Source organism: Ambystoma mexicanum, chromosome 10, assembly GCF_040938575.1.
Source record: "Ambystoma mexicanum isolate Mex_15411 chromosome 10, UKY_AmexF1_1, whole genome shotgun sequence".
Taxonomy (NCBI): domain Eukaryota; kingdom Metazoa; phylum Chordata; class Amphibia; order Caudata; family Ambystomatidae; genus Ambystoma; species Ambystoma mexicanum.
The window spans coordinates 186,001,478-186,027,045 of record NC_090932.1 but is presented as its reverse complement, the minus strand read 5'-3'; the positions used below and the strand labels follow the sequence as shown (position 1 = coordinate 186,027,045).

The following is a 25,568-nucleotide window of genomic DNA, read 5'->3' as shown; positions in this document are numbered from 1 at the left end:
AGCCACGTTAGTGGCTGTAGCGCCCTGCTTTGCTCTCAGTTCCTCGGTATTGGAAGTTGGTCAGTCTTCACCGTCTGCGTGCCTTACCTTGCTACGGCTCCTCTTTAGCTCTTGGCTTGAGAGCAGAGGGTATCGTGCTCTGGTCAACTTTGCATCTCTTGATGGGTTCTGGGCCCACTAAGTCCAATACGTGACATTGCCTCCTGGTCTCCTCGGGTAAGCAAGGCCTAGCTTCCTGGTCTTGTGCATCTCTTCCAGGGGCATAATGCATCCCCCTCTGGAGTCATCTCACTTCCATAGTGCAGCCAGCTCCATAGATCTGTGTGGCTCCTCCCCTGGTACACATCCTCACGTCAGGGAGTCGTCTTGACTCCAGCATTCTCCTCCTCCATTCCAGGGTCTTTGGACTTTTATTCATCGACCACTCCTCAGAAGGGGTGTGTTCTTCACAACAGGAGAGCCAACGGGTAGGGGATTCGGCTTTACCCTGTGCCAAACATGCAGAGGTGTTGTCCTCTCGATTAACTCCTATATAGGCAGAAAGTACATTCTTTATAGGAAGTTCCCTATGGGAATGGGAGTCATTGTCCGCTAGAGGAGAGTTAGTCCCAGTGAGGTCCCACTTTCCCAAACCCCTAGGAACGGTTTTGCTGAGGAGGCTCACCTCTCTAGCCTCAAAGAGGGTGGCTCCCCCGAGAGAGGAAGGGACAATTTCTCTGGATTTGCCACAGTTGGTATTTTAAGGATTTAAAGATGATAGGCCAGGGAAATTGTGCATTTCTAAGATTGAGGAAACTCTATAGGCTCAATCAATTTCAAAATCTCCCTGAAAGCTTAGGTTCAAAGTTTTCGGTATCCATTCTTCCAGGAATTCCTCACAAGATTTTGCTTTGTCTTCACTCTTTTTCGGTAGTCTGAAAATTCTTTAGTTCCCTCTTCAGTTTTTGTTTTCCTGTTCAATATCTTTCAAGGCTTAAATGGATATATCTTGTTCGAATGTAGCACAGTCCAACAGCTTCCTTGAGTAGTCTTCCAAATACTGATTCTTCCGTCAGTTTCAGAGATTCTATGTTAATCATTTGCAGGTCTTTCCTTATTCATTCAATTTCCAGATGTATCAAATCAGTGTAATACTTTCATTACAAACTCTAGAGTCAGCATTGTTGGAGTTATCTTTAATGGGAGAACAGGGAATGTGGGGTTTCACATTGTGTGTAGTTTTCGTTAGGTATATTATGAATATTGAACCAGAGGTCCTATGACCCAATCAATGTGTGGAGGTACCTGGAAAAAAGCAAGTGTGGAAAACAAGGAAACCGTTGCAGCACAGTTTATAGATTTTGAAGGTGACTTGACCTCCTGTCATGATCTTATTAATTCAGGTGGTTGATAAAATACTGGTTTCAGGAGAAGGAAATTTGGCCTTTGAAATGTACGCTTTTAATTTTAGTAATAAATAGAAATCATAATACGAATCTTCATTGTTTCTTTTATCTGTGCAAATTATTTGGCATTTCTGTTTTCATAAATGGAAATGGAGGCACACATCAGCAATTTCTAAGACTCACCAAGGACACTGTTTGGAGTCCACTATATTTGCCGAAGATACATACATCAAGGTCTTGAAAGATATGCTTGGATGGGAAAACTGAAACCAAAGAAGGAACCTAAGAATCTCTAGACTGGAAAAGAGCAAAGACAAAGTTAATGGCAATAACTGACAATGTGGAGCACATTTGGTGGTTCTTCTATAATCTGTTTCGGTTTGCTGTAGCCCAAAAGAGACATTTCCTGAGCTTATCAAATGGGTAGTAGAGAAAGGAAGCTCTGTCATGCACCGAAGTCACATAGGGGATTTTAGCTGGCCACTCAGTCCACAGTCAGGACTCTGAGCCCACAGTGGGGCATAGCAGTTATGAATTAGAGCAGCGTGTGGCAAGTGCATTGCGGGGCAACTGCAACCTCCCTAAAATCCCAGTTGTCCTGCATCCACCTGCCCATGACAAACCCCCTTGTGGCGTGCTGCCTTCATTCAAAAACAACAGCTCCCTGGGCTCAAGCGATCCCTTTTAGTGCTAGACAGCCCACTGCCCCTGTAACGGTGAATTCCTGGGGTAAGGTCTAGACGTTTATGTGGGCTGATATCGTCATTGGAGGGTCAGGGTCTGGGACCCACCTGTTCAACACTGTCCTCCTACCAGATGTAGCAGCCCTCCCCCTTCCACCAGTTCTTCTGGCACATCTCAGGAAGAAGACACTGCAGTATTCATGTGCACCCAGCTAGCATGAATCTTTCTGAGGAGCAGAGCCAGTGGGTGCCATCTTAGAATCTTCTGCAGTAGCCGTCCAACCCACGTGTTTCAGTGCTCACATAGTAACTTGTGGCTTCTGCATCAGCAGAGACTTCAAATATTGATTGACTAAGATCAGCAAAAATTTCAGGAAGTTTTCCTCACCTGTAGTTTGTTCAACGGGAGACGTACAGTGAAGAAAATGGGGAACCCTGGTGGGTTGGAGAAGTCACCGCTAAATTGTGCTTACTCTTTATGTGGCTCTCCAGATGTTTTGGACTGCAACTCGGATGATCCTTCTCTGCTGTCTATGCTAGCTAGGACTCCTGGGAGATGAAGTTCAAAACATCTTGCAGGACATAGAATGAGCAATCATGAGGTATATAATGTGGTCCCTGAAGACAGTGTATTGATGATCCAGTAGAGCTCCTACAGTTGTCCCTTTGCACCACAATGATGAAGCAGTTTCCTAGGTCAGAGAAGAACCATCATGCTATCAATCGGGCCAAGCCTCATGGGGACGAAAGGAGGTCCAGCATTCTGTTCAGTTGTCAGCTGTACTCCTAAAAAGAGAAAAATCCTCCCCAGGAAAGATTTAAATTGCATGTACTACAAGTGGGTGATCTGCAGTGGCGGCTGCTGAATTTTTTGAATGGAAAGGTGTAGACATGCCCCGAAGTAACAGCGTAGCAAGGGAGCCTGAACCAACAAGGGGTTTCGGGGGCAATTTTCCAATAGATAAAATGTTTGAGAGAAGGGATTACAATATTTGATAGATGGGGTTACATTGGTGCTTTTTACAGGAAACTTGTCTGTGAAAAACTGGGTTAGAAGCACACCATTTAAAATTGGTTCTGCGAAGTAGCACATGCACAGTATCATTTGTATGATGCCTTTGGGCCAAGATATTTACCAGTACAACAAACATTTAGAGGCTGGCTATTGTAATATCCGTCAGTATTCCTACATAAAAACACACTCCTGTTGAAAACTTCCATGCTGGCTGCCCCAATGTAGTGTCACCTACCACCTGCTCCCTCACACAAACTCAAGTGGTCTTTGTCCTTAATGCCAGTAACGCATAACAAACTAGAAAATGTCCATACTGGATGAACTAATGCATGTCAGTATTCTATGTTAGAACATTAATCATGTTGGCTTTTCCCATAATGATAGTAAAACATGGCATGCTACAGTAAAAACACGTCCATTCTGATTTCTCCAATGCCACCCGCAGCCTACACACACCCACACACAGTCACGAAGCAAAACGTACAGAAATATCTCTTAGTCACACTGCACTCTTTTGCAAAATGTGCACAGACAGACACAAACCCTCACGTGCACTCATAAACGTACAAAAAGTATTCCTTTCTAACCTGCTTCAGCTCTGGACTCGGCACCACATGCTCTCCAGGCCCCCGGCATCTCTTCACCATGCAGACATGAACCAGGGAGCAGGGGGAGGTTCCCTGGTTCATAGTCCAATAAGTGGTTTCAGGGTCAATTTTCCACTAGATAAAATGTTTGATAGAAGGGGTAAAATATTTGATAGAAGGGGTTACAAGGGTGCATTTTACAGGACACTGTCTGTGAAAAGGTGGGTTAAAAGCACAACATTTAAAATTGGTTCTGCAAAGTAACAGATGCACAGTATCATTTGTATGATGCCTTTGGCTAAGATATTTACGAGTACAAAAAACATTTACAGGCTGGCTATGGTAATATCCGTCAGTATTCCTACATAAAAACACACTCCTGATGGCTTTGCCCAAAATGCCAGTAAAACATTCCATGCCTCTGTACTAAAATGTCTTCACTGGCTCACCAATGTAGAACCTCTCCACCCCCATATAAGACCACTCATCAATCTGGCACCATCCGTAATGCCAGTAAAAATAATTCCATACCATGCAAGAAATCTTCCATGCTGGCTGCCCCAATGTAGTGTCGCCTACTACCTGCTCCCCCACAAACTCATCAAGTGATTTTTACCCATAATACCAGTAAAATGTGACATACTAGAAAATGGCCATACTGGATGCATTAAACCATGCCAGTATTCTATGTGAGAACATTAATCATGTTGGCTTTTCCCATAATGATAGTAAAACATGGCATGCTACAGTAAGAACACGTCCATTCTGATTTCTCCAATGCTACTCGCAGTAAACACACACACACACGCGAAGCACAACCTATACAAATCTCTCTTAGTCACACTGCACTCTTTTGCAAAGTGTGCACATACAGACACAGCCCCTTCCGTGCACTCATAAACCTACAAAAAGTATTCCTTTCCAACCTGCTTCAGCTCTGGACTCGACACCACCTGCTCTCCAGCCCCGCCCCCCCCTCCCCCTCAGCTTCTCTGCACCACGCAGACATGAACCAGGGAGCAGGGGGAGGCTCTGCCTTGTTCCCAACATGTGCGGTAGAGCCGATGTATTGGGAACCTCTGTCCCAGGCCCCCTCAATGTGCGTGGAGCACTCCCAATGGACATTTGAATCTATAGTTCCTGTGTCCGCTTGGCCAGTTGCCCATGCAAGGCTGGCGAAGCAAAAGGCCCTAGGTCTTATATAGCCAACTGGTTATGTGCACTGGTGGAACTGCAAAATGTAAAGGGAAACTAGGTTTGCCTGCTTTTTTTTTCTCTTAGTGGCTCCTCTATAATGGCTGAGGCACGGCGCCTCATTACCCATTATGGTCAAGCCAGCACTGGTGATTTGACAGGAACTGCAGACACCATTCACAGTTCGATGTGCAGAGTGGGACTTGGTAACAAGAGCACATTGGGCGCACAAGCCACAGCATGGAATGTTAACAGGAGCCAAATGGAACGCTAGAGGCAGCAATGGAAAAAACAGATCGAGCCTCCGCCCACAATGCAAGGACGCAGAGTAGGGAAACAAACGAACTTGTGAACAGGGAAGCTGGAATGCGGGATCAGCAACTCACCACGATACTGCTGTCTGATCCCAACATGCAGAACACGCCTTTAGTAATCTCAAACCACGCAAGCCAGGGCATGGGCGGATTCCCTTAACTGAAACATGCACCACACGTTATGAAGTGAAACTATAGGACAAACACACAAGGAGATGGTGGGAACATTAGGGAAGAAACTATCGGAAGTTAAACTGCCAATGGGGAAGTGGACACGCGAACTAGAGCACTCTGGGATGATTACTACCAAATAATCACTATAAAAAGAGGTGTAATCTTCCAGATTTGGAAGGTGATAGGATTGTGTTCCAGAGTGTGTGCTGGGAATAAAAGAGGCAGAAACTGCATTGGCAAAGGCAAAAAGGCAGATGCATGAGGAAGGAACAATACAGGAAGTCAGGGAGCCAAGTGAGCCGCAGTACAAAAGAGACCAGTGCGAAAGCTGGCCTAGGGAGTCTGGACCCAAAGGGGTGGATAGAGCTAGGCCTTGAAAAGAAAGAGAAGTTGAAGAATAGACTGCTCGGGGATCTAGCACAGCCATTAGTGGCAGCTGAAAAGCCAACAGCACCAACTAAAAAATGTGCACCTTGGCTGACGGGGGTCATAATAACTACAACACCCATGATGGGGGTGTGGAGGGGATTCCTGACCTGGAGAACCACTAGTGTTTGTGATTTATTTCAGGGATTGGACTCTAGGTTCTGTAGTGTCCCTTTCCACATACAGAGTTATCCCTCTATCCAGACACATTATAGATTGTGGTCGGTGACCAGGTGAAGTCTGTGTACATAAACTTGTCCCAAAATTCTATTGCTAATACTTTTTGACTCAATGAAAGGATATGGATGACATTTCCCCCCAAAAATATTTGTCACTGGCCACCCCCAAACTGGACATTTCAGCAACAATATGCCAAAAGATAAAGTTATTAAGAAAAGAAAATGAGCACTGCTTTCAGCCTAGTCTTGTTTACTTTCCAATAGAGCAAAAGTGCATCGATGGAACACCCCCGTAGCATGAAAACTCCTGGACACATTTGTACCAAATAAGAACCAACTTGGGCACAAAGCATTGCAGATATTTCTTTTGCTGGTTTCGGGTAAATCCGTCCAGTAGTTTAAAAAGTATTCAGGAAGGGGTTGCTCCTGCTCCCCAAAAACATTGATATATCTCCTATTGGGATTTGCAGCAGGGACTGAGAGACTTTTCAGAACTAAAAAGCTGCACATATTATTGTGCTTGATGTGAGAGATCACGGGGGAAACCAAAAACGAAAGTGCTCAAGAAGCTATTTGGAGGTGGAAAAGGAGTGCACTCACATCAGGCTAGAGGTAAGGAGGGGTAAAGAGGACAGCATGCAAAGTGGTGGGATTGGGCTGGAGGGGCCAGCTACAGGTAGAAAATGGTAGACTTATTGGGGGAATCGCGAGGTCACAGTGGTGACGTTGCAAGATGCGCTTGGAAATAAAACAGCGTCACATGAAACTAAGAGTAATAAGGGTTAATGGGAGAGTGTCAGGGAGTTAAAAGGCAAATGAAAAAACTGGGGGCACCATGTAAAGAGGAGCGGGACACATGGCGAGTGCCTGTGAGGATGGGGGAAGACTTACATTTTCAATCGGCTTTCCCCGTTGACACATGTTTCAACACACTGCTGCACTACCATGGAAATCTGCATGACCGGCAAATTATCAAAGGGAAAAAAAAAGTGGAAAAAATATTTTACATATGCAGAGATCACACATCTACTAAGTAGGGAGAAAAGGGTCTTTGGGAAAAACTAGAGAAAAATGTACAGTGGACACGGCCAACGGATCCTGAGCCCACTACGTTTTTAAATTTCAAGAAACATGGCTAGTGGGCACGGCTGAAGGCTGTGATTAGTGGGCCCCGAGGCTTCCGGGCCAAGGCACTACAAACATTTGTGGCAAAATGGACAGTTGGCATGGCCGAATGGGATCATTAACTTGTGAGTAGGCATAGGCCACTGCCATGCCGAAGGGCTTCTCTCTTTTAAAATGATTGGTGTAACATGTACAGTGGCCATGACTAAAGGCCGTGGCTAGTGAGCCCCTGGAAATGACCAATGGGTAGTGGACCCTGAGGTAGCTAGGAGGGTTATTGGCCTCGGTCAGTACACACGGCCCCCGGCCATTATCTGTGGTCCTCTTTCTTTTAAACTTATTGCTGTAACATGTTTGGCTGTGACCATCGGTCAGGGCCAAAGGCCATGGCTAATGGGCCCGAAAGAAGTGATAGTATAAGAAAACCCTTGCAATTCAGTGCAAATAAAAACTCTCTCTCTCTCTCTCTCTATTATGCTCTAGCTTCTATGTCTTAGCACCTCTGGCGGTTTCAGAACACCGCAATCCTGGAAAACCCTAGTGAAGAGAGAAGACAATCTCATTGTCCAGGAGAGTTTAGAAAGAGGCAGGAACCCAGCGGAACCTCCTTAGAGACTTCTTGAGCTCTGCTGTGTTCCAATAAATCAAACTTGTTTCCACAAGTACACAAGTTAGAAATATATATGCACATAACCCCAGTGCTTTGATCCCTCCCCTCTTTGACAAAATGCTTAACCAGCTGCTTATAGACCAAATTAATAATTGTATAATTTGCGTGCTTATCCCATAATGCTTTCTAGGTCTTTTACAAACTCCAACGAGCAGAACACCGAGATCCTCCCCGTAGGGAACCTTCAACAGAAGTTACCAAAGAAAATGAGGACTGGGGTCCGGGCCTCTGGGTACATCAGGCACACTTCTAAACAAACTAGCTCCAGACTTGAAAAAGCTTGAAAACCCTACAGGAATCAAGAACCATAGCAGACGAAAGCTGCACAAGACATTACATGAACTCACAAGGACTCCTCTTTCAACTTGATCAAAACGCATTCCCTCGCCCCCACCAGATGCTATAATCATGGTGGCCTACTAATCCCAATTTGACCAAACTCCATGGAATGCTAGGCGCGTCTACCCTTAAACAGCCTCCCTTCCACCTGGAAACTTGAGGAGAAACATCTCTGGTTCTGGAAGCACCTCAAGACCTTCCTCCTCTTTGCCCCTCCTCTCCCCTGCTGATTTGTTTTCTCTCTTGGCACCGTGCACCTGGCTACCCTCTGTCCTTCGGGCCCAGGTACCTGTTCACGCTGCCTCCCTCCTGCACCGCCTCCAGGCCACCCCTTGCACTGGGATCTGTATCTGAACACATACAGGCCCCCATTTCTCTTCTGCACTTATCGGTTATACCCGACTAATCATCATGCACTTGCCACTTGCTAGCTGCACTACCACTTTTTCATTGCCTGTATTTATTTCACTGATTATTGATTCTTTTCTCTCCTCTGTTCGGCACTTTCCACTTCTCCCCCTTCTACGCACTTTCCCCCTTTTCCATGCACTTGCGCGTTCTTAACGTCACTAGGCCTAGCAAGATCGTTGTTTTTGTTCTCCCTTGCTCCCCTCCCTTTGCTCGGTCGCACTCTGAAACAACTGTGTACGAGCGCGATATAAATAGAATATCATATCATAAATACCTAACTTGTCTTTTGTGCTCTGATTCTCCTTTCACCGTCACCCCTCTTTTTTCGCTCATCATCACCTCTTTTTAACCTGTATGAGTATTTGTTTTCCATATTTGGACCTGAATTAAATGCTCAAACTAAAGAAATAAAAACACTCTGTATGCGTACTACCCATAGAAGCACTGTAGCAGTAAGAGTTTGCTCCAAATGGGTTAACTGTTTGATCTTTAAATGCACCTCAAATGTATTGAACTAAAACACGTCCATCGGTAATAAAAAAGACGATTCATCATGTGTTTGCGTTTGAATCTCCTTCCTACTGTGGACTATATCGGGGCCTGAAAAACAATCCCCCTCAGGACAGGTCATGCCACCTTTGTGGGAATGGGATCGAGACAGGTCGCCACATATTAACGGCCTGATTGACACTCAAACCCACTATGCTAAGGGCTACTCGAACTTTGTTCAACAGATTGAACACATGGAAACCGACCAATTTTGGAGCGTTATAGAAGGTGCCACATGAATTGATGTTACAGCAGCAGCTCACCATATTTGGTTAGAGACATCAAACAATCTTACACCATGAAGAACTTCGAAAATAGCAAACAAGGACTGCCATTGCTGGGAGTTGTGTTGGTGTTCGTCTGTTTGCTTCATGTTTTATGCATGAACTTTGCAGCTGTCTGCGTTCTATGTTATTGCTAACGAGCTATGTTACTGTTTAGTTTGTTTCGATTTTAGACGCCGGAGGAAATACTTTTACACTTATATGAAGTTTTATATTTAAGTATGAAATGAACTTGTATGTTATTTATTTTGTAAATGTGCTTAAGGTTTGTTTCATAGCCAAATGCACAATAAAGATAACGTTAACCCCGCCCCTCTTGGTGCACAGCAGCACCCTGACCCAGGTGCCCCTGTCGAGCGTCGCCAGGAATCAGAACAGTCCTCGGGCACAGCAGCTGTAAACTCCACTTCTAGGGACGGGACGCTTTCAGGTTCCCCTCTCGGGAGCACTCAGACCCACTCTGCCAGGGGCACATAACACTGCTCTAGTATGCATCAAAGACTTGCCCATTGAAAGGTCCTGCTCAGCTACTACAGAGGTTGGCATCTGGTATTTGTAGCGCGCTTGTGCCAAAGCGCTGAACATATATTAATACAATAGGTGCAAAAACTATTTGCAAAGATGGATAATACATTTGAGCCGCAGAGTTGGTTAAAATCGTAAATCAAGGTTGGAGGGTGAACACAGTCTCAAGTATTCTACAAAAACTGATTACTCTAAAAAGATGACAGATCAAACTACTTTCTTGTATAAAAAAAAACGTGGGGTTCTCTGTGTGTCTCTAATAGGGATACACTTCTGTCTGTGCTTACATCCAGAGGCCCGTGCAGGTGCTTTTGTTGTTCCTATGTTAAGAAGATGCTCTTATTTTGCCATGCATCTTACAGATTGATGTGCGGTCTGCATGGCAATGCACGGTATATCCCCCCGAAAGGGTCTGCAGATTCCATGCCGTGGTCGCACAGCATCTGATGCTAGGGGGCTCTGGAAAGCTTACTGTTCCTCACTTTACATGCACTGCGCTCTGGGTATTCTGAGTAGAGACTGCATGATGGGGATTGTTGTAGGCCAAGATGGAAAGCTATTTGTGCAGGAGACATGTTCCCCAATACAAGCTCTTCACTGGACCCACCTCACACTTGGAGCAAAGGTAACAGGATCGAGTGCTTACAGGAAGGGCACTGAGCAAGTCAAATCTACCTCACTGGCAGAGAAGGCAGGCTCTATGCCATGTGCCATCCTACAACCTCTGCGATCATTGGGTGACCGTTGCTGTGATTTGGTGCGCAGTGCTGCTATGATTCCATTTGGTGAGTGCCACTACTCTCTGTAGCGGTTGCTTTACTGATGCTGTACTATACTGCGATTTGGTGAGCTAAACCCCTCTTCTGTGATTTTGCAAATGGTGCTGTTCCCCGGTGCGATTTCTTCTGAACAGTACCACTCTCTGGAGTGATTTGTGAGCAACACTACTCTGTGTGATTTGATCAGTGACACTCTGTGATATTATAGGGGTGTAATAAGTGAACAGTGCTATTCTTTGGTGTAACATTTGGGGAGCAGTGCTGCTCTTAGGTGTGATTTTGTTCTACATCTGGTGCGTTTTGGTAATCCGTGTTAGCATCTTATATGCTTTGATGAACATCACCTGCTCCCCTCGTGCCACAATCACAGCTTGCAGCAAGGAATGACAGACATGGTGAGAAATATGGATACACACCCTGGGATGACACGAGCACTAACCACCAAGTTGCATTTTAAACTCCCAATCACATATATAATATACCAATAATTCAGTTGCAGCGTTAGTGCCATGCACACCAGGCATGACCACCCAGGGGCATCACAAGCACCATGAAAGGAAGACAAGCACCCATAAAGATTACAAGCATGCTGAGCTTCAGGCATGGTCAGGAACAGTCCCAATTATCTACTAACCACACGAACTTCACAATCCTTCCAACACATTCCTATCACTCTAAGCAATTAGCAGGAGCACCAAGTGACACCGAAAAGCACCTTAAAGCAAAGGCACCAATGGACATCACAACCACAGGCACCCCCCGGACACTGGTATGATGAGCAGTGCACACACACAACCACAAGCACTGTGAGCAGCAGATACACGCCCCCTTTGACCCAGCAAGCATGCTGCAATGGTCACAGCAAGCACCCTGCGCAGAAGGCAAGAACACGCAGTGACTTCATGTCCATCCTGCCGGGGGTGGACACAAGGCCATCACCAGCACGGCCAGCAGCAGGCATCTAGTGACATGATTAACGTCCTCAGCAAGTCCTATTAGAAGCACACACAGCCAGTTGCGTCACAAACACCCTGCGCAGAAGGAAAGAACATGCAGTGACTTCATGACCATCCTGCCGGGAGTGGACCCAAGGCCATCACCAGCACGGCTAGCAGCAGGCATCTAGTGACATGATAACGTCATCAGCAAGTCCTATTAGAAGCACACACAGCCAGTTGCGTCACAAGCACCCTGCGCAGAAGGCAATAACATGCAGTAACTTCATGACCATCCTGCCGGGAGTGGACCCAAGGCCATCACCAGCACGGCTAGCAGCAGGCATCTAGTGACATGATAACGTCATCAGCAAGTCCTATTAGAAGCACACACAGCCAGTTGCGTCACAAGCACCCTGCGCAGAAGGCAATAACATGCAGTGACTTCATGACCATCCTGCCGGGAGTGGACCCAAGGCCATCACCAGCACGGCTAGCAGCAGGCATCTAGTGACATGATAACGTCATCAGCAAGTCCTATTAGAAGCACACACAGCCAGTTGCGTCAGAAGCACCCTGCGCAGAAGGCAATAACATGCAGTGACTTCATGACCATCCTGCCGGTAGTGGACCCAAGGCCATCACCAGCACGGCTAGCAGCAGGCATCTAGTGACATGATAACGTCATCAGCAAGTCCTATTAGAAGCACACACAGCACGTTGCGTCACAAGCACCCTGCGCAGAAGGCAATAACATGCAGTAACTTCATGACCATCCTGCCGGGAGTGGACCCAAGGCCATCACCAGCACGGCTAGCAGCAGGCATCTAGTGACATGATAACGTCATCAGCAAGTCCTATTAGAAGCACACACAGCACGTTGCGTCACAAGCACCCTGCGCAGAAGGCAATAACATGCAGTAACTTCATGACCATCCTGCCGGGAGTGGACCCAAGGCCATCACCAGCACGGCTAGCAGCAGGCATCTAGTGACATGATAACGTCATCAGCAAGTCCTATTAGAAGCACACACAGCCAGTTGCGTCACAAGCACCCTGCGCAGAAGGCAATAACATGCAGTGACTTCATGACCATCCTGCCGGGAGTGGACCCAAGGCCATCACCAGCACGGCTAGCAGCAGGCATCTAGTGACATGATAACGTCATCAGCAAGTCCTATTAGAAGCACACACAGCACGTTGCGTCACAAGCACCCTGCGCAGAAGACAATAACATGCAGTAACTTCATGACCATCCTGCCGGGAGTGGACCCAAGGCCATCACCAGCACGGCTAGCAGCAGGCATCTAGTGACATGATAACGTCATCAGCAAGTCCTATTAGAAGCACACACAGCACGTTGCGTCACAAGCACCCTGCGCAGAAGGCAATAACATGCAATAACTTCATGACCATCCTGCCGGGAGTGGACCCAAGGCCATCACCAGCACGGCTAGCAGCAGGCATCTAGTGACATGATAACGTCATCAGCAAGTCCTATTAGAAGCACACACAGCCAGTTGCGTCACAAGCACCCTGCGCAGAAGGCAAGAACATGCAGTGACTTCATGACCATCCTGCCGGGAGTGGACCCAAGGCCATCACCAGCACGGCTAGCAGCAGGCATCTAGTGACATGATAACGTCATCAGCAAGTCCTATTAGAAGCACACACAGCCAGTTGCGTCACAAGCACCCTGCGCAGAAGGCAATAACATGCAGTAACTTCATGACCATCCTGCCGGGAGTGGACCCAAGGCCATCACCAGCACGGCTAGCAGCAGGCATCTAGTGACATGATAACGTCATCAGCAAGTCCTATTAGAAGCACACACAGCACGTTGCGTCACAAGCACCCTGCGCAGAAGGCAATAACATGCAGTAACTTCATGACCATCCTGCCGGGAGTGGACCCAAGGCCATCACCAGCACGGCTAGCAGCAGGCATCTAGTGACATGATAACGTCATCAGCAAGTCCTATTAGAAGCACACACAGCAAGTTGCGTCACAAGCACCCTGCGCAGAAGGCAAGAACATGCAGTGACTTCATGACCATCCTGCCGGGAGTGGACCCAAGGCCATCACCAGCACGGCTAGCAGCAGGCATCTAGTGACATGATAACGTCATCAGCAAGTCCTATTAGAAGCACACACAGCCAGTTGCGTCACAAGCACCCTGCGCAGAAGGCAATAACATGCAGTAACTTCATGACCATCCTGCCGGGAGTGGACCCAAGGCCATCACCAGCACGGCTAGCAGCAGGCATCTAGTGACATGATAACGTCATCAGCAAGTCCTATTAGAAGCACACACAGCACGTTGCGTCACAAGCACCCTGCGCAGAAGGCAATAACATGCAGTAACTTCATGACCATCCTGCCGGGAGTGGACCCAAGGCCATCACCAGCACGGCTAGCAGCAGGCATCTAGTGACATGATAACGTCATCAGCAAGTCCTATTAGAAGCACACACAGCCAGTTGCGTCACAAGCACCCTGCGCAGAAGGCAATAACATGCAGTAACTTCATGACCATCCTGCCGGGAGTGGACCCAAGGCCATCACCAGCACGGCTAGCAGCAGGCATCTAGTGACATGATTAACGTCCTCAGCAAGTCCTATTAGAAGCACACACATCCAGTTGCGTCACAAGCACCCTGCGCAGAAGGCAATAACATGCAGTAACTTCATGACCATCCTGCCGGGAGTGGACCCAAGGCCATCACCAGCACGGCTAGCAGCAGGCATCTAGTGACATGATAACGTCATCAGCAAGTCCTATTAGAAGCACACACAGCAAGTTGCGTCACAAGCACCCTGCGCAGAAGGCAAGAACATGCAGTGACTTCATGACCATCCTGCCGGGAGTGGACCCAAGGCCATCACCAGCACGGCTAGCAGCAGGCATCTAGTGACATGATAACGTCATCAGCAAGTCCTATTAGAAGCACACACATCCAGTTGCGTCACGAGCACCCTGCGCAGAAGGCAAGAACATGCAGTGACTTCATGACCATCCTGCCGGGAGTGGACCCAAGGCCATCACCAGCACGGCTAGCAGCAGGCATCTAGTGACATGATAACGTCATCAGCAAGTCCTATTAGAAGCACACACAGCCAGTTGCGTCACAAGCACCCTGCGCAGAAGGCAAGAACATGCAGTGACTTCATGTCCATCCTGCCGGGAGTGGACCCAAGGCCATCACCAGCACGGCTAGCAGCAGGCATCTAGTGACATGATAACGTCATCAGCAAGTCCTATTAGAAGCACACACAGCACGTTGCGTCACAAGCACCCTGCGCAGAAGGCAATAACATGCAGTAACTTCATGACCATCCTGCCGGGAGTGGACCCAAGGCCATCACCAGCACGGCTAGCAGCAGGCATCTAGTGACATGATAACGTCATCAGCAAGTCCTATTAGAAGCACACACAGCCAGTTGCGTCACAAGCACCCTGCGCAGAAGGCAATAACATGCAGTGACTTCATGACCATCCTGCCGGGAGTGGACCCAAGGCCATCACCAGCACGGCTAGCAGCAGGCATCTAGTGACATGATAACGTCATCAGAAAGTCCTATTAGAAGCACACACAGCCAGTTGCGTCACAAGCACCCTGCGCAGAAGGCAATAACATGCAGTAACTTCATGACCATCCTGCCGGGAGTGGACCCAAGGCCATCACCAGCACGGCTAGCAGCAGGCATCTAGTGACATGATAACGTCATCAGCAAGTCCTATTAGAAGCACACACAGCACGTTGCGTCACAAGCACCCTGCGCAGAAGGCAATAACATGCAGTGACTTCATGACCATCCTGCCGGGAGTGGACCCAAGGCCATCACCAGCACGGCTAGCAGCAGGCATCTAGTGACATGATAACGTCATCAGCAAGTCCTATTAGAAGCACACACATCCAGTTGCGTCACGAGCACCCTGCGCAGAAGGCAAGAACATGCAGTGACTTCATGACCATCCTGCCGGGAGTGGACCCAAGGCCATCACCAGCACGGCTAGCAGCAGGCATCTAGTGACATGATAACGTCATCAGCAAGTCCTATTAGAAGCACACACAGCCAGTTGCGTCACGAGCACCCTGCGCAGAAGGCAAGAACATGCAGTGACTTCATGACCATCCTGCCGTGAGTGGACCCAAGGCCATCACCAGCACGGCTAGCAGCAGGCATCTAGTGACATGATAACGTCATCAGCAAGTCCTATTAGAAGCACACACAGCCAGTTGCGTCACAAGCACCCTGCGCAGAAGGCAACAACATGCAGTGACTTCATGACCATCCTGCCGGGAGTGGACCCAAGGCCATCACCAGCACGGCTAGCAGCAGGCATCTAGTGACATGATAACGTCATCAGCAAGTCCTATTAGAAGCACACACAGCACGTTGCGTCACAAGCACCCTGCGCAGAAGGCAATAACATGCAGTAACTTCATGACCATCCTGCCGGGAGTGGACCCAAGGCCATCACCAGCACGGCTAGCAGCAGGCATCTAGTGACATGATAACGTCATCAGCAAGTCCTATTAGAAGCACACACAGCCAGTTGCGTCACAAGCACCCTACGCAGAAGGCAACAACATGCAGTGACTTCATGACCATCCTGCCGGGAGTGGACCCAAGGCCATCACCAGCACGGCTAGCAGCAGGCATCTAGTGACATGATAACGTCATCAGCAAGTCCTATTAGAAGCACACACAGCCAGTTGCGTCACAAGCACCCTGCGCAGAAGGCAACAACATGCAGTGACTTCATGACCATCCTGCCGGGAGTGGACCCAAGGCCATCACCAGCACGGCTAGCAGCAGGCATCTAGTGACATGATAACGTCATCAGCAAGTCCTATTAGAAGCACACACAGCACGTTGCGTCACAAGCACCCTGCGCAGAAGGCAATAACATGCAGTAACTTCATGACCATCCTGCCGGGAGTGGACCCAAGGCCATCACCAGCACGGCTAGCAGCAGGCATCTAGTGACATGATAACGTCATCAGCAAGTCCTATTAGAAGCACACACAGCACGTTGCGTCACAAGCACTTTGAGCGGGGACACAGCAAGGACTCTGGGTGCTGAGCGTCAGATGGTGCAAGCCCCAATGGACGGCTGTGGAAAAAATAAGCAGACCTTTTCAGTGATGTGTTTGTTTAAAAAACAAACAGGATTTCCTGTTGGGTTATGAGAACAATAACATTTATTTTAAAAGATGTAAGTTGCGTTGCTTGATTGTGTCCGGTGGTCGAAGATCATTGTGCATTTATGCCGGAGAAATCGGGGACATCACAAGCACATTCCACAGCAACACGGGTAACCTCGTGAAATCACTGAACAGCAGCAGTAATCCCCCAGACACAACCAACAGGCAGGCGTGCGGCAAGTGACATGAGCCACGTCAATCGCAGGCTCAGACATTCTGTGCTATTACATGTAGCCAGAGAAGCCGGCACTCCACATCGCAAGGACAGCCGATGCCATAACAGGCCCCTGTGCAGCCAGTGACATCCCTAGCACTGCCTAGAGGTGGCACGGGTCCCAATGGCATCACGGGCACCCAGTGAAATCAGGAGACCCCCCGAGATAAGAAGCACATACAAATGAAAGGTTAAGACTAAGGCACGGGTTTAAAGTCAACTACTTGTGGAAGCCGCCAGCGCTCGGCGACACGGACGATGACAAACTCCCTGCATCAGGTTAGTGGAGTGTAAATGGACAGAGGCAACGCAGGGCGCTGGGACTCTGGAGTGGGGGAATGGACACGTGACACAGTTAACAAGAAAAAGGGACATGGACCATCTGCAGAGTATATATATCTCCCCCAATCTACATACACTCCAAGACAAGGGCCCCTACTTCATCCAACACCATGCTTGCTCACTCCTCGCAACAGCAGAAGTATGCAGGGTGCCAAGATTGTGCAATCAACGTGGCCAGTCCAGTGGGGGCAACCCGTGTGCATGTAGTGCCGCAGTATGAATTCAGCTTTAGGCGTCAGTGTAAAATCTTTGCGATCAATCCATTCAGTCCTATCTGCTTACGGGACACAGACTCCTCCACCATGGCAGATGTTGCAAGTGTCCTTTGGTGGTGTTAACGGCACAGAGTCCTTCCAGCTAGTGATCCAAGACAGGCGAGGTCCCTAGCCCCTGCAACAGGGCACAGCATGTCTGCTGTCAAAGGGCTAGGGTACAGGGTGCATTCAGGAACTTCACGTGGGCACGGGTCAGTCCGGTAGGGGGCGCTTGTGTCTTTAGACTAGACACAAGAGTAATGGCACCATTGGACTAGGAGACAGAACCACTTAACCCACAAGGCCAAGGTGCAGGGTCATTTCAACCACTGGAGCAGGGCACAGGGTCACTCCAGACATCAGATCTGGATACAGGGTCCCTCCGGCCACCGGTCCAGGGCCAAGGGTCACAATCATTGTGCAGGCTCCAGAACGTGTGGTCTTGAAAGGGAAACCTTTGTTCTCGACTCCAAATCTGTAGAGAGATAAAAACAAAAATACGTGAGCAAACCCAAAGTTGGAGGGAGCCTGCAGGACTACCTCCCGCACTCCATGCAGACAGGTGGCCGTGAGAGAGAATAAAGTGGTGATATGCACAAGGGATGGCTGCCCTCTGAAGGGGGCGTGGAGAGCATGGTGGGAACAAGACACACAGAGAAAGGTCCCCACAAGTGGGTAAGGCATTAAACACACTCCCGGGCCACCCAGAGAAAGATCCCGGCAAGCGGGTAAGGCATTAAACAGACTCCCCAGCCACCCAGAAAAAGATCCTGGCAAGTGGGTAAGACATTAAACAGACTCCCCAGCCACCCAGAGAAAGATCCCGGCAAGCGGGTAAGACATTAAACAGACTCCTCAGCCACCCAGAGAAAGATCCCGGCAAGCGGGTAAGGCATTAAACAGACTGCCCAGCCACCCAGAGAAAGGTCCCCCGCAAGTGGGTAAGGCATTAAACAGACTCCTCAGTCACCCAGAGAAAGATCCCTGCAAGCGGGTAAGGCATTAAACAGACTCCCGAGCCACCCAGAGAAAGATCCCGGCAAGCGGGTAAGGCATTAAACAGAGTCCTCAGCCACCCAGAGAAAGATCCCTGCAAATGGGTGAGGCGTTAAACAGACTCCCCAGCCACCCAGAGAAAGATCCCTGCAAATGGGTAAGGTGTTAAAAAGACTCCTGAGCCACCCAGAGAAAGATCCCTGCTAGCGGGTAAGGCGTTAAACACACTCCCGTTAAGCTCTATATGTTAAAATTACATGTGCCACAGCCCACTGATTGCAACGGGCAGTGGGACATGGCATGCACCTGTACCCGACTTTCAAAGCAAGCCATGCATTTGAGCACGCCCTTTAAGCACACAGCAGAGACTACGTTTTACTTCAAATGCAGGACATGAAAGTGGGGTGCACAATAAAAAAAAAAAAAAAAACGTATTTAGCATTTACAGCAATATAACACATCAGAGAACCTAAAAGACAAAAAAATCCAGCCTTGGGCTTGGTGCACAGGGAAGAGGACAGCACAGGTAGCTGCAGCGACACATATGGTTGCTACAAGAAGAAAAGTCGGAGACTTCTGCCTCGCTGATAGCTCCAGGAAAATCCAAGCATGAAAAGGCCTTTCCGAGGCTCAATACCCTCAAAGGGAGGGCTCTAACACAGGTCACAAGGAGGAAAAAGACCTTTATTGGAAAAGCTACCCTGTTGATTCCAATTGAGTTCAGACGCGGCTGCTTAATCTTCCCTGAGTAAGCCAAGGCATTATCTTTCAGACTTTTGTCAACAGAGCAGTGAACTTTTCTTAGCCTGCTGTTCACTGCATTTCAGGATGAACCTTCCTATACCCGATCAATGTGGCCGCATTAGTTTTCAGATTCACCCTCGTTCTTGATGCTGCAGTGGCAGGTGTTTAGTAAGCGCCAAAGTCCTTCACATGAAAGGTAAACATCTGGTGTGGGCTGTCTATGACAGTCTATGCCAGTGAGAGGTCTAGGGTAGGTCGGATGAAGGGGTTGAGGGGTGGGGGGCGACGACGCCCCAGAACAGGAATAGGAGGCCACGCTCATATAGTTGCTGCCATGTTAACCATAGCCCCTCACAGCCAGGATAAGGCTAACCTGGGAGTATCTAGATTATGTGGTAGGTCACAAGAAGGAGACAGATCAATAGGTGGCATTTCTAAAGGTTTGTTATTCAAATAACAACAGTAAGCTGTGTGCCCTACCTAACACACAACTAACTAGGGTGCTCGTAGTCCGTGAGGTTGTCCAAATAAACAGTCCAGCCTATGCCCAAAACTATCCTACTCAGTCCCTACCACTGGTCATGAAAACATAAAGAAAAGAGGGGTCCAGGTGAATGACTCCCTTCTTCTGGATAGGCTTCTATAGCCTTAACAGTTTTTCCTTAGGATGGCTTCTGAGAAGGTTCTTATAAGTTCTTTTAATTCTTCATGGGGGCTTTTAACCGTCCTGGGCTTCGCCTTGTTCTCTACACAAACAGTTCCATGACTCCACAAAGAAATGTATGTTTCCTGATCCTTCTTTAAACCTTGCATTGTCTCTATATTTTCTTGAAAGTACCCTGGATGGATTTCGTGGGTTTCTTCTCTTGGTTTGTCGTATTCCTCTTTACTGGGACAGGTCTGATTGGTTCCTTGGCAGTCTCTACTCTCTTTCCAATATGCACATACACTGGGATGAGTACGATTGTTCCGTTGGTAATCGTCACTATCTTTATAACATTCACTTGTACTGGGACGAGTATGATCGGTCCCTTGGAAATCTTCACTCTCCTTCCATCATGTCTCCTACTCTGGTCTCTCGCCATTCCCGCTACCTCTTTTGAATCGGGTAGGCATCACTGGTTCTTCCCAAGGGGGGTCAGGCTCCAGTTTCTGGTACAACCAATTTGGTAGTTCTCTTCTTTCTTCTTCAAGCGGCTCTGCAGAGTCCTTCCTGGTACAGTCTCAGCACCGTTCAAGTACCACACGGTCCACCCTCTCTGGGTTGCGCTGCCGCTTTCAGGTTCTTACCAGGTAGACAGCTCGGCTCCTCCCCCTGCCACGATCCCTCCCCCTCCCCCCGGGTCTGCTTCTTTGGCTTTCCAGCATCCACTCCGCTCCAGATGTGTCTGCGTCTCCTGGCTACTTCCTCAGCCCTGGTTTGAACTTCACGGGCTCCAGTGAGAAACTTTGCTGGTCCGCCTTCTGATTTTATTAGACCACGCTGGATTCTCCCCAGCGTAGACGCACAGTCCTTTCTTTCACTTGAGGACTCATGTCGCTCTTCTTCGTCCCAGTGCAGTTGCCTGCCAACCAGTGCATACTCTGCATGGTTCTTACATTCTTCTTCTTCCCAGTACATTTTAGCTGAGGAGATAGATTCTTAGAGATATTGCATTAACATATAGAGACTGGTTTAGAGTGACCTGAGGGGTCTTCAGATATTCTTTTCAGCTCCTCATAAGTGGGTATAGGGAGTTCCTGGACGGAACAGGAGTCCTTGTCCCCAAGAGTGTACTCTCTCCTTGTGAGGTCTCACTTTCCGCCAGTCCTAGTGGGAATGTTGCATAGAGGGCTCACCTCCCTAGTCTCACAGGGAAGGGCTCCCCTCTGGGGAGAAGGGACGAAATCCTGTGAATCGTCACAATTCCCATCAGCACCCCCTTTGAGATCTGCTATGCTTAATCAGAGAGGCAGCAGCTAGTTTTAAGGAAACCCCACTCTTGTACCAGTGCATGTAAATAGATGAACACTCTCCCTGCCTTGCATTGCATTCCAGGTACTTTAAAGTGGCCAGGCATAGTTGGGCTTTCCATAAAGTGGTTCTGTGACTGGACACGGGGGCACTGAAGAGTGGCTAAGAGCCCTAGATTCAGGGGACTCTGCAAGAGGACACAAAGAGAACACACAATCGAGAGAGGAAAAGGTGAATCCCAGGCCTGGGACTCTGTCCAACAGGGGGACATGATCTGGCAAATGGGAGGGGCAGAGAGGGAGGAGAGAGAGAGAACGAGAGGAGGAGGAGAGAGTGGGGCTAGAGGGAGAGAGAGGGAGGGAGGGAAGAAGGAGAGGGGTGAGAGAGGGAGAGCAGTCCTTAGAGTGCCCCTTGACTATAAAACTAATACAAATCCTTGAACTGTCTTTGAGAGCTGATGTGTTCTTGAGGCCATCTGCGACACATACACCAAACATTCTATAAGCAAGAACAGCAAGAAATGTAGTCATATTCCAAGTTGGGGGTGGAAGAGCCCCTCCAAATGACCGACCCAACAGGGCACCCCTGACAGGAAACACCCTGAGCCGCCACGCAAACGAGAAACTCTGCAGAGATGGGAAACTCTACATGAGGTTATATGAGGAAGGGAATAAGGAGTATGTTCAAGCACAAGGAGCTTGAGACCTGGTGCAGAAGTAAGCAATATGAGAGTTTCAGCAGAAGAGAATTAATTAAAATCTACTCATTGTAGTGACTAATGCACTCAAGAGTCCACAGTTGTTTCTTTCATACTCATGGGTCTATGGGCCCAAAGGGACCTGAAATAGAGCATGTTTCCAAATAAAAATAACTTTAATTAAAAGGCAAGTGAGGGTGCATGTGCAGTCCTCGCACATCAGACGCTGCCCTTCTGGCTGCACCAATCTTCTTTTCCCCCATTTGCATAGACAGTGTTTAGCAGTTAACAGTTACAGGGGCTGAGAGAGGGCATTATGGACTAGGTGTGCATCAGTCACTAAGGTGAATAACGTCTAATTACTCCTGCATGCTGCCCCCTCTTCTCCAAACTAATGGGAGATTTCCCAAACTGCTAATACCTCATGGGTAGAAGACGTTTCTGTACAGCCTGTCCAAACCTGGTGTCAGGCCTGGAGTCCTACCAGTATTGTCTGCAAAAGGCAGAGGCGAATTTCCATCTAGCCGCTTTGATGATCACTTCAAGAGGAACATATCTCTAGAAAGACACCAAGGTTGCTTAAGAATGGACCAGAGATACACAAAGACCCGTAGGAGGAAGGAGTTTCTGTACCGAGTAGCATTCCAAAATACACTGGACAATCCATCGGGAGATGGTAGCTTTGACAGCTTGTTTGGCCAGTAGGGAGCTGCCATGTCACAAGTAGTATGTCAGAAAACCTGAATACCTGATGGTTTGTGTTCCGACGAGGTGAAGTTTCAATGTTCTGTGCACAGTGAGGCAGTGTTTTTTCATCTTACAAGAGGGATTCTGAAAAAAAGGTAGAGTGAAAAACGTCCTAGTTCATATGAAATTCGGACAGGACTTTAGGAAGAAAGGAAGGGTATGTCTGCAACACCATCTTATCTTTAAGGGTTACAATGTGAGGTCCTGATGCTGATAAGTCCTGCAGCTTGCTAACTGTACAAAGTCAAGAAGGCAATTATTCCAGGAAATGAAACAAAGGTCAACTATTGCCATATGGGACAGGGCCAGAGACTGGTCTATGTCAGGTGGGGCTAGGGGCCACTCCCAGCCTGAGATTGGAGGCATACAAGCAATAATGCCAGAGCCAGGCCTTCCCAAGAGGTGGGGTGTGGGAGTAAGGGGGTGGGGGGGGGTGCAGTTCCTACCCCAATCACCTGTGCTTGGTTGATTGCCAACAGTAACCCTGACTATCACCACATGCCTGCACAGTTCCATTCTGCATGATGGCTTTCTCTTGGTCTTCTAGAAACTAAGAGGCCATCAGCCTTAACAGTAGCAGAACCACCAGGCAGCCAGGGAGAGAAAACATAGAACAAAAAAGAGCAAGAGGCAATAGAAGATCAGCCCAAGAGTAGCCAGTGGCTACATAATCTCAATCTAGCCATAAATCCAACGCAGCGAGAGGCATATGAATGTGCCTTCACAGAGAGAGCAGGGCGCACTAACACCATGTCAGTGCGCGACTCTCACCTATGTGGCAGCCGCAATGCAGAATCCTGAGCGAACCAGTGTTTCCCATCCTGGAGAGGCTCACACAGACTGGGACACTGACCTTGGAGGCCGCCATTGCGGGAGAATCGTACAAGGAGGAGCAGGAGAACTAAGACCAGGCAGAGGAAGGACAGAGCAGAGGAGCATGGAGAAGATTTGTTACAGGTGTGTGCAAGATAAGGTATTGATTGGTGGGAGAGACTGGTACTGGAGTGAGTGGGAATGAATGGTGTGTGAGTGAGGATATTATTGGGAGAGTAGAGAGTGATAGAAAGGGGTCTCGGAAAGTGAAGGGAGGGTGACTGGAAGAGACGGTGTGGTTGGAGTAATAGTAGTGTGGTTGCAGGAAGTGGAAGTAGTTTAGGGAGTAGTAGTGCGGAGGAGGGAGTACTACTGTGGTAGATGGAGTGGTAGTGCTGAGGAGAGGAGTAGCAGCACAAAGGAGGGGAGTTGTAGTGTAAGTAGATGAGAGTGTAGTAAGGTGAAGACCAGAGGGTGGTGGTGGGCAGTTGAGACAAGAACACCGGAGGGACAGAAGAGGACGTTTCAAGGAGAGAGAAAAAAGTACGGTGGGTAGGTTAGGAGGGAGGAGAGTAGGATGAGACATGGTAGAACAACATCAAGTCTAGAGAAAGGAAAAGATGGGTGTGTAAGGGTAAGAACAAGGGGGGGGCTTGAGTGTCTGAAAGGTACCCCAAATCCACAGTTTAAGCCATCTTGGGGCCTTTAGAATAGGGTCCATCTAAGCTGTTCCCTGAGTGAGACTTCGACAGTTAAGGTGTTTTGTCTTTAAGCCATTACCGTTATACAAGGCAGATCTTAGATAGTAGGGGTTATCAATTTCTAGAAACCATCACCGGGTTGATGGACCCCTGGGTTCGGGGGTGGAGGGGGGATACCAGTTTGTAGACAAAAGAGAGAGAGTGCAGGAGAGGGGTGGGGGAGAGAGAGAGAAAGAGCAAGAGAGGAGAGAGAGGAGAGAGAGGAGAGAGAGGTCCTTAGAGAGCCCCTTGACTATAAAACAAATACAAATACTTCAACTGTCTTTGAGAGCTGATGTGTTCTTGAGGCCATCTGCAACACATACACCAAACATTCTATAAGCCAGAACAGCAAGAAATGTATTCAGGTTCCAAGTTGGGGGAAGAGGGGCCCCTCCAAATGACTCTTCACTACTGGGTTTGAAGAATATATTGAGCTCTAGTGGAAGGCCTTATTGCTGCCTTGATGATGTAAACATTGTCTTGAGACAGACCAGGTTAAATATTGTCTTGAGACAGGGTGAGAGGTAAGTTCTCAGATGCCAAGAAGCTAGGCTCAGTGAAAGATTGACCGGCTGACATTTGGACCAAGTCTGTTAAACAAAATTCGCCCATATGGAAATTATCACTATGATTAAGTCTAATTGGCTCTGAACATTGCCAATACCTTGTGTAGTAGAAGAGAGCTGGGGGAAAAAGGCACTGTGGAGAGCCAGAAAGAGAACTCGGACAATGAGAAATGTTTCTGAATAGCAGTGTTTATTTAACTTTGTAATAATAAAAAAAATTATAACTTCACACCTGACCCTATTGCTATAAGGGACCTTTCAAATTTAAAGTTAAGGTGCTCCTCGGGATGTTTCATCAAAATAATACACCCAAATGTACACTTATCTAACTGGCCCTACCACTAGGGAAAACAAAGGAACAATACCAATAGGGATCAGCAGTTAGACCCGGTTTGCTCTGGTGGCAGACTTCTTTCCCCAAACAAAGGTCTATATCCGACTTAACTCTTTGCTGGGTTCCCCTCGTGTGCCCCTGGGCCACAGTCTCTTCAACAAAAGTCTTAACGTCTGATGAGCTGGAGAGGACATTTCTTCTGCCTTTACTGGCCGTGCACCCCCATGCAATCTATATAGAACAAAGTTATTTTTCTTTTCTCAACAGTCACAAAAAACATTTGTTATGATTAACTGAAAAAATAATGGTGATTTCCCGGGTTTCTCCAGCTTTAATTGAACAAACTTCATACGTTGATATCATAAGTTTTGTATTTG

At 48.0% G+C, this 25,568-nt stretch overlaps 1 protein-coding gene across 3 annotated transcripts in view; it reads right to left on the bottom strand.

The window, feature by feature from the left end:
- Positions 1-16,754: 16,754 nt before the first annotated feature.
- Positions 16,755-25,568, bottom strand: part of CHMP7 (charged multivesicular body protein 7) — a 310,059-nt gene continuing 301,245 nt past the window's right edge. For 2 of the 3 annotated variants that reach the window (XM_069617684.1, XM_069617683.1), the window contains exon 11: positions 16,755-18,072. In XM_069617684.1, coding sequence (XP_069473785.1) covers positions 18,011-18,072 — 62 coding nt within the window. In that variant the 3' untranslated portion in view covers positions 16,755-18,010. The remainder of the gene's footprint in view (positions 18,073-25,568) is intronic. The other variant, XM_069617685.1, reaches the window with a different exon arrangement.